The sequence below is a fragment of the Acanthisitta chloris genome, unplaced genomic scaffold, assembly GCF_000695815.1.
Source record: "Acanthisitta chloris isolate BGI_N310 unplaced genomic scaffold, ASM69581v1 scaffold5478, whole genome shotgun sequence".
Taxonomy (NCBI): Eukaryota; Metazoa; Chordata; class Aves; order Passeriformes; family Acanthisittidae; genus Acanthisitta; species Acanthisitta chloris.
The window spans coordinates 1-10,229 of NW_008686348.1; the positions used below are offsets into that span (position 1 = coordinate 1).

Consider the following 10,229-nt stretch of genomic DNA (forward strand, 5'->3'; position numbering starts at 1 on the left):
ATAATTCTAAAATATATAAATAATAAATAAATACATGAATAATAATAAATAAAACAAGAATATAAAAAGAAATAAAATAAAATCCAGGGAATATGCTAACTTGTGGTAAAATAATTTAAAACAAGATTCAAAATCAGTTGCATGAATTCAGAATCAGAAACAAAAACAGTGAAGGAAAGCAGAAAATTATTCTTTTTAGCCACTGCAGGCTAAAACCAAGTTTAAATTCCACAATAAAGAGCAATTAATAAGTAAAACCAGCCAATAAATGAAGTTGTAAAAACAAGTACTTCCAGATCTACAGTCAACTTGTCCATGGTGAATATTCTGTGGTTGTTGGACGGCAATACCTATAGGAATGTATTAACATTTCCTCATTCCTTAATGAGAATGCAGTAGATACCACACATGCTTGTGTGCTTACCCTAAGCTTTCGGCCAAACACATTGACTTTTCCCTGGGCTTGCTCTTTCCGGAATCGCCACTCCACCAGGTTCTGTCCATTCTCCCCCGGGAGGGTCATGTTTCTCTTTGCCATGGTTGGGTTGGCAGTGCCAGCCAAAACGTGTGGCTCTGTCTGGTAGTGTGAGTCCAGGCCACTGGCATACAGGATTCTCAGCGAGCCATCATAACCAATCTGGTAGCTATTTCTTAATTGATCTGAAAAGGCAAAATAGAGAACCACGGGTTACCTGCATGGGTTAAGACTCTGCCTTGTTCTGCACACTTTCTGCACTATGTGCATGGAACTGACCCAGTGGTAATAAACAGCCAGGGTGAGATTGGTAAGAACATTGATATCACAAATGCCTTTACGACCTATCATCAGTCACTTAAACACTTTAAAAAACATCCCATCCTCACTGTATATTGTTTGGACTAGCATAAAACACATTCTTTGTTGTTTCATTAGGCATTTTTGGCCCAATCTTAAGCATACTATGACTAGATGACTTTTGCTAGGATGTGGTGGCTGGGACATCACACGCTATTTTACAGCTAAAAATCTCACTTCATGCTATTTCTGTACCTACGTCCCTTTCAATCCATCTCGCCTTGCCAAGATTTCTTTTTAATACAAAGTAGGTATTCTGACTGCTTTACATAGCTGTTTACAAGAGCTTTTTTGGTTAGAAAACTTACTTAATTCTACTTTCATAGCAATGCCTTCTTTCCCTGAACTGTTCGGTCTATATACGTGTAAAAACGTGTGCATTCCTCCAAACACTACGCCTCTAAAGTTTCACTTCTGATTGGAGCCGCTTGTACCACAAGAAAAAAAATTTCAGGTCAGTATCCACAGAGAAATCTTTTGTTTACAGTACCTTGAACCATGGTATAGAAAGAATCGATGGATGATAAGTTGGAAGTGATGCTGACATCTTCCTCTCTGCTGGATGACTCAATGTCCACTGTAATGGCCCTTTCCATCTCCCCGTGCAGGTTAGTGATGACTCCAGTTGGGAATGTAACGTTTGTCAGACGGCCCTCGCTATCGTAGCTGAAAAAAAGAAAGAAAAAAGAAAAAATAAGAGTCCAGAAATGATACATAGCAGGAACAAATTGTTTTCACTTACAAGTAAAATGAACAAAAATACCAGCTACTCATATTCTTAAGGCACGTTTGCTTTTTTTTGTGTGCATGGGATAGGCACAGCAAAGACTTCAAACGTGCTTTGAAGTAGTCAAAAGACTGCTTAACATACAGCAGCCTCAATGGTGATAGTAAGAGCAAACAGATGGATCTTCAGCTCTGCATATTATTCTTTGAAGTGTGACCAGATCCTGCTGCACATCTAATTCACCATTTCAAAGGAAGCATATTTATTGGTGCTAAATTCTGTAGCATACTGTACTCACTCTCTATTATTGGGCTAGATTTTGCTGTTATTGTAGGAATCCTCAAAATGTCTTGTAAAAAGGGTATCTTAATAAGAGTTCTCTTGGGCCTTTCCTATTCAATGATTATGCAGACCACCTGTCCTCCTGTTCCTCAGTGCTTAACATCCCTTGTATTATTAAGAGACAGAATCTGGGGTAATATTTAATCTACTTAAGCGGCTTGTAGCAGGAAACCAGAACAGCTAGCGTCTATAACTTGTTAGCTGCCTGTGGATCATAGTTTGAGAATTGTGACACAAACCATGCAGGAAATGCTTTTTTTTCTGGCTCTGCTGACATTTCTTTAAACCAACAGCTATTTAATATGAATAGGTAGATATAATTTCTGCAATTGAAGTAGACCTTTGACATCTAAACCATGTCTTTTCTTATGCTGTTTGGGTACACTCCATTGGTACATGATCAAAGACCATGCTCACATCCAAACATGCACTGTGGTCACAGTATAGAGAGGGGTAAAGCATTATGTGAGCTTCAGGTCATAAAAGTGTCTTTTTAAGATTAACACTTCCAGTACTACAGTCTTGGTTGTTAGCCTGGATGTTCAGCTGAAGGTCCTTGTTTAGAAGTATAGCCTGCCCGTAGCTGCAACAGAGAAACAAGTATCCAAAGGGTGATTCCAGGCCCACATATGACCTGTTTGCTCTTATGAGTTTTCCATCCCTCTCCTGTGACCATGGATTGGAAAGCTGAAGGAAGCTTTAGTCTCTTAAATTAACTAGAACGTGACCCTGCAGGTCCTCAACAGTGCGCTAGGCATTTCATGCTGACAATTACCATCAAAATTGCACCTTCTGGGAAAGAAAAACAAAACCAAAACCCACCCCCCCAAAAGCCCCAAGCATATCGCTGAGGCTACAGAAGCTCTTTTTCTTGAGAGAATTAATTCCAAACAGTTTTAACCCACAACACACTAACTATCTCTGAACAGCATAAGTACTGCACAGCACTGCTGTAACTGAAAGGATTAGGTTAAGAAATGTTTTTTTTCCAGTTTGCTTACTCTGTAGATTTGACAGCATTTTGCATACAGTCATTTCCATCCTTTTAACACAGTTGATTTCCTTTGTTTATGTAAGACTTTCACTTAGCAACAGGAAAAAGAGAAGAATGTTTAAAAATCAGAAACCATACTGCAAGCCAGGGAAGTCAAGTGGGGAAACTTATTTTTTGAAGTTAAGTACATTTCAAGATAATGGGGTTTCTTCCAGTGTGTTTCTAGCCCTAATTGTGGCTCTTTTTCACATGCTGGACTTGGCAAGCTGAGATACTGCATTTATGTGGGAGACCAAAACAAACATACCAACATTCCTGGTGCATGAATGTGACTGCTAGCCTATTCATGACCTTCAGCCTCATTCCTCAGTTCCAAAAACTTACTTTATTTTCATGCACAACTTCCCTTTGCAACTCCGTGGGGAACATATATTGTCCAATTAGTGTCCTTTTCTATTTTCTGCTTTATCTTTGAAAATGGTATCAAATTACTTTGTTGAGAATTACTTGCATCCTCTGATTCCAGTAGCCAAATATTGGTCTTTATTTCAAACAATAAAGCCACAGAAGGTAAGATATCCCTGTAAGAACTTTTAACCCTTTTAATCGCAATATCTGTGAGAAATTAATTACCATGTTTCCCAGTATACCACTTGAGTTGGCAAATGCTACACATCAGTAGTATTCAGTGCAGTATGTGGCTTCAGTGCAGTATGCAGCACTGAACATTGCTATTCGTCTTTTATGCATTCTTGCTTCCACATTATTATTTTTTGACTCTGTCCCTATAGTTCCTGATCTGGTCTCGTCTTTCACAAATACATGAAAGCACATCATGAGCCTGAGATAAGCAGCTAATATTATTACAGCAGGGGAGAGTTCAAAGATCAGCAAAAAATCATGCTACACATTCATGTTCTTAAAAACATGACTTTGAAGCTGAAAGAATCTTAAAAGCCATGATTGCTTGGTTCAGGCATCCTAGTGCAAGAAGAAAATGTGACAGAAACGTAAAAGGTAAGAATAGGATTTCTCATACTTTTATAGCCAGGGACAAAAAGAAAAAGGGGAAATAGGCCTTTCTACAATTCACTACATATTCCATTTTATGATGGATTGCAATAAGTGCCCTTCATTTTGTTCACTGCACATCGAATACTAAACTTACTTTATACTTGCTATCTTCTTGCCCACAATCAAAGCCTTATCAATGCACAGCATAGCAACATCACTCATACCTTTGGGCATTCTGCTTCCATTTTTCTTACTACATTCAAATATCCTTGCATTCCACTCCCAAGGTGAATTTATTCATCCAAGATTGTCAGTTTTAGACTGAGAGATTTCTTTTTATCTGCCTAGTGTTCTAATATTGAAATTGCCCTAAAAGGAGTGAGATCTAAAGTCTAGAGGGTGAGCGCCTATATTTGGCATTTCACAGCCTCTTTGATCTTTTCATCCAAACACAAGCTCAGGCACACATGTTGCCATGGAGCCCTCTGATCTTTTCCCTATGCCAGGCTCCACAGCAAAGCTGTTCAACCAACCTCTTCAATTCCTCTAGAGCCAGTTGCACATAAACTTTTCAAGCATCTAAACCAGAAACTTGCTCCCTGGGCATGACTTCACATGCATTAATCCCATCAACTCATTTCTATTCACATTAACAAAACATTTTTCTTATTTGGTCAATAACTACAGAGGACAGCAGCAGGGGCAGCCGCCACCACTGCTACCTGAAGTTCCCCTTAGATCAAATTCTTTTTTCTTCTTTAGGATGATCTGCTACTGCCAGATAGTTTTCCACTTCTGCAGTGAGAATTTCTCAGAGATAATGATTATCAGCTTCCCAGATTCTTGACCTTTTGCTCTTCACCTGCTGGAAGTCCCTCTTCCATTGTTCATCTCCTTCAGTTTTAATTACATGCCTTCCCAGACCATTTTCTGTTCTAGGCTATGTAGGACACTTCACTTTCCAGTAATAACTTCCTGGTAAGCCTTGTCACAGATGGAAATGTCCTACTTTACTTCTGACTTGTTTCTCAAGTGCATTGTATCTTAGTCTGTAGCACATTTAGCTCAACTCCAATATGCACAGCATTACTAATGTTTTATATTGGAAGATAATTCAATGTAAAATTGGGAGCTGTAGAAATAAAGTGTATAATAAAGTCTGCTGCTAAAGCCAATTGCTAAGTTATGACTGTTTTCCCGCAGACCTCTGTAGCACACTCCCGTAACAAAATAAATTTGGTACTTTTAAATTTTTTTTTGCTACTGTGAACGTCAGGTTGAAGAGCAAGGCACACCAGTTCCCACACATTTCAGACAACAAGACATGCAGTCCAAATATGTATTATGCATTTCTTTAAAGATGCATTACAGACTATGCTATCAGTTGGGATACTGTAAGAGACAAACAAGGCATGAATGCATTTCCTAATATAGACATGTATAATTTTGAGACTAGAAAGAAAAGTACTGTTAAATTCTCACCCAACATACATCAGGTATTTCCCCTATGCACCTCAAATTATCAAGAGTAGTTAAAAAATTATGAAACATTACCCTACTTGTTTCAAACTATTAATGGGCTATTATACAGCCTTATATACCATAGTGCATATACAGCCTTATATATCATACTGCTGTTTATTGGCAGGTGAGAACAGAAGGTTCAAAGCTGATGCTCAGGAGTGCGTGGTGTTGTTTTAGGTGCATACCATGTTGACAACATGCTGAAGAATCTGTCCTAACCTGGCATGAAATATCTCTGTTGGTTTGTCGAGGCCATTAAGTTACATTTACATACATTTATATACATTGTCTTTGACATTAAAGAGTTTTGGTTTCCAAATACATTCTTTCACTTGTATTCAGCCTCTGTAGAACACTGCAGATTTAGTCCCTCCTCAGTAGTCAATCTGTAGTAGTAAAAAAGAGAAGCCACTTAAACAGCACTTTCACTGCATGCTAAACCAGTATCAAAATGGTTATCTTGCCAATCAACAGGAAAGATGCCCACAGTTTATACACTATCACTTTTATTATCATTTTATCACCTGTATGGAGCTCTCCTGTCCTCTACTGGTTTAAAATAGGGCACGGCAGCTTACTGGGAGCTCTAGTTCTGACCATCTTTAACCATTATGCGGGTTGTTGAAAAAGGAAAAGACTTTCAAATTGAACATAATGAAAGTTGCTAATTTTTTTCCTTTACTCCATTTCTATGTTGCTTTCCTCATTCTGATATGCATTTTTGCTTTTTATTTGTCTGAAGAGGGACTGAATGAGTCGGTGAAGAATGAAAAAAGTGAAAGTAATCTACAGATGCATGGACACACAAGTGATTTATCTTTTATTTTTTTGCATTTCTTGTTTAGTCTCAGTGGATCCATAACTACTCATTTATAACCTGCCTTAAAAAACAACATTAATTAAAATACTGTATGCACATATTCCTTTATTTCCACACAGGACATTCAACATTGTAAAAGGTTTAGCACCTTGCTTGTGAATTCACAGGACAGATATATCAGGAAACCTGAAATATTAAACTATAACATCCTTTGGATATGTAACTAATAATTTTTGAAAAACCTGAACCATAAAAATATGGTGGCTGTATGTCTTGCTAATATTGTTTTGTTTCATTTAACAAGAAGAAAGCAAATATGTCATAAATGACAATTTGATATATGTTAGTAGCTTGTAAATTATGACAAGTGGATTTTTATTAAAAAATTTATTATAGTCTAAGAAGAGAGAGCATTTTTCTTTTGTTCTTATCTGGAGTATTGTTAATAATGAGAAAACATGCAGCCAGGAGGGCCAACTGTGTCCTGGGTGCATCAGGCACAGCATCACCAGCTGGTTCAGGGAGGTGATTGCCCTGCTGTACTCTGCACTGGTGTCGCCACACCTCGAGTCCTGTGTGCAGTTCTGGGTGCCACAATAGAAGAAGGATATAAAGCATCCCAAGGAAGGCTATGAAGATGGTGAAGGGCTTAGTAGAGGGGAAGCTGTGTGAGGAGTGGCTGAGGTCACTTGGTTTGTTCAGCCTAGAGAAGAGGAGACCGAGGAGATATTATGGTCAATGGGAAGTGGAGGGGTAGGAACTGATCTCATCTCTCTGTTGATCAGTGACAGGACCTGAGGAAATAGCATGAAGCTGTGTCAGGGAGGTTTAGTTTGGATATTAGGAAAAGGTTCTTCACCCAGAGGGTGGTGGGGCACTGGAATGGCTCCCCAAGGAAGTGGTCACAGCACCAAGCCTGACAGTTCAAGAAGAGTTTGGACAATGATCTCAGGTACATGGTGTGGTTTTTGAGGTTGTCCTGTGCATTGGCCAGGACCAGGAGTTGGACTTCGATGATCCTTGTGACTCCCTTCCAGCTCATGATATTCTATGATTCTATGAAAAAAATTCAATATTTTTTCCAGTCTTACAGAATTCTAAATATATATAAAAAAAAGCTTCCTTCCTTTCTGTTCCTTCCTGCTTTATTCTTTTCCCTCTCCTCTTCCCTTTCCCTTCCTCTTTTCATTTTCCTTTTCCCTGCTGTTGTGCCTAGCTCTGAAAAAAAAAAAAAGTGGCTCAACAAGAAATACAGAAAATAGGTCCAGGAGTGATTCTAGGAAAGAGCTAAATGAAACAACAGCCCAAAGTCCAGTTCTGGACAGGAATTTATATACCTAGTTGTTTTCAAATGGGATTTGGGCAGAAAATGCAAACTTACAAAACCACAAAAGCTGGAAGGTCATTAAAAGTGTTAGTAAATTTCTCTGTCCTGACCAGGCAAGCATCAGACAACACAAGCTTAAATTTGAGCAGCTGGTCCACTTTTCCTGTTCCTTTATCTGATGGCTTTTCCATGGGGAAAGGGTATTTATCCTGTTTTCATCTGGGAAAGTCTTATGCAACTGTTTGCACAGCTGGTTAAACAATTCAGGTAATGGTCTTTTACCTTAGCAAAATGGTCAGGAAGAATTTTTCAGTCCAGGTTTAATGAAGAGATTTCCTCAGCTGGAAAGTGATTGACAATTTCTCTTTTCACCTTATCCTGTTATAACTGCAGCTCTTGAGGCTTTTTTATGGTGTGTCTATTTTGTCATAATGTTAAAAGGATAGTTTTCAGTCGTTTTTTTGTAAACCAGCATTCAGCACACCAGACGTGAACAATTCACTTAAATAGGCCTTTCTTGACAGCCATAACTCATCTGCAAAACAACAGGCACACTCTAAACGAGAATCACTGCAGGAAATGTGTCTGTTGGAAGGGGAGCTCAAAGAAATGAATCAACACCTTTTCCCGTGATAACTCATTCACTTCCATACAGAGAAAGTTTTGATGCTCATTTTCCACTTCATTGCACAACCAGGCAAACAAGCGCAAGTTCAGTGCTCGTGCTGCAGTAAGACTGAACACCTTCACAGCCTAATCCAAAAAGACTGCCAGGTATTTGGAGACAGGTATCTGGGGGGAGCAGTGCTTTGCAGCAAAAGAAGCAATACATGAATTTAGCATGCTGAGGCCACTTTTGTTTTTGCCAGACAGACTGCTAAACTTCTCACTCACTGCTGTACAGTACTGCGGTCCTCTATGCTGTGCTGATTCCTTTATCAAGCTCCTGCCATGTCTATTCTTGTAAGGAGTCACAAAACCAAGAATTCTTTCATAACTTGCATATCTGGCACACACTTTGCATGCACAAGAACCTGCACAAATAAATAGCATTAATGACGACGGTGCTTTCTGAAGAGCAGGAAGAACAACAGCAGTGTATGTGCTGGGGCAGGGGTGCAGAGGGAGCAGTGGGATGTAGGCAGTGTGGCTTACATGAGAGGTGCTGTCTGGGGATGCAGCAGCTTCCCAGGGCTGGGGGTGCACCTCAGCAGTGCACACCCTTTTGAACTGAGCGCAGCCAATTCAGGAGCAACTGAAGTAGGTTTGTTCTTGGGAAGATGAGACTAAATTACAGTAGCTAGGCTTTTATCTACAAGACCTCAACACTCATCCCTCGCTTTTCAACTTCCTTCTAATGGGAGTTCATCGTCCCTGAGCCCTGTGGGGTCTGCAGGGGCCAGGCTCTGGTTTTTGCATGTGCAAGCCCTGCAGAAGCTTGCTGCATGCAGTGTCTTTAATCTCAGGGCTCCTCGAGGCTGCTGGTTTGTTTCTGTGCCACCTCCCCCCACCTTCTTAATTCATCTATTACTGTACAAATAAACTGTGTGCCTTGTCGATATAAATACCGGAGTATGGCCTTTCAAATAAAAGAATGTTGGTGTATATATACTTTGTATGACAGATTGTCCCTTGCTGTAAGGTCTGCTTACACTATCAGAGCTGAGTACACAGGCCTTTAGTGAAAAAATGATGTAGGCTGGTCTGTTTGGCCAGATATTTTGTTCACAGAATAAGCTGTAGTGTTGCTTTTTTCCCCCCTTAATTCTTATTTGGTGCATGTGGTTTTGTTGTTCTGTTTTTTTTAAATTTTGAAAGGTAAAAACTCTATGAAGCTGTTTTTACAGGGTCACAAAAAGTGAATGAAATCAATGTATTATATTATATTTGAGAAGCAGATTTAGTAATAGAAAACCAAAATTATGTGGGTGTATCCTTTTTTTTTCTTTTAGGACAGCTGAATACCAAGATGGTAAACAATTATTGCTAGATTCAGGTGCTGTGGTTAATTTAGAATAACATCCATATATATACATGGATATATATATATACTTAATAATGTCAATATATTATATTAATATATTATTGAATGGTTCCTCAGGTCTGCTTTTATTACTTAGCTTAGTTCTAAGGAGAAGGAACATTCAAGAATGAAGAAATGGCTAAATGTCTATTAGATAAGACATACTGCTGCTATCAGGGCAATTAGGGCACACACTACAGTTCTCTAATTTCACATTGCTATCTAATGCTATCTATGAATAGATTTTTTTAACATGGCTGATTTTTTATTAAGCAGGATGAGTCTAAAACAGCAAGTTTGTGTTCTTCACTGTCAGCACAAGTCTTGTAAGACTAAAGTACATAACACATTGCATTCTAATTATGTAATTCACTGTAAAGTTGAGGTACAGTTCCAGTTTAGAAAACTGTGGGATCATAACCTCTATTCTTTGAAGAAAGTTCAAGACAGAAATTAAAAAAAACATTTATCTTAAGAAGAAACACAGCGAGTATGGTCAGCAAGCACAACTGTCACTGAGCTCCTTTCAGAAAATGAACGTTGCATGAAACATGGTTACATACCAGTGTAGTATTGATGTATCCACGGGAAAGTTCAAAAAACCAAACTGAACATGTCAGCTT

General features: G+C 38.8%; 1 protein-coding gene across 1 annotated transcript in view; it reads right to left on the reverse strand.

Annotated features, from left to right (window-relative positions):
• Window positions 1-424: 424 nt before the first annotated feature.
• The window catches only part of TENM3 (teneurin transmembrane protein 3), a gene marked incomplete at both ends in the record, with an annotated part of 157,040 nt that continues 147,235 nt past the window's right edge, over window positions 425-10,229 (reverse strand). Inside the window, 2 exons of the mRNA XM_009080076.1 lie at window positions 425-660; window positions 1,326-1,501. Of these exons, the coding sequence (XP_009078324.1) occupies window positions 425-660; window positions 1,326-1,501 (412 nt within the window). The remainder of the gene's footprint in view (window positions 661-1,325; window positions 1,502-10,229) is intronic.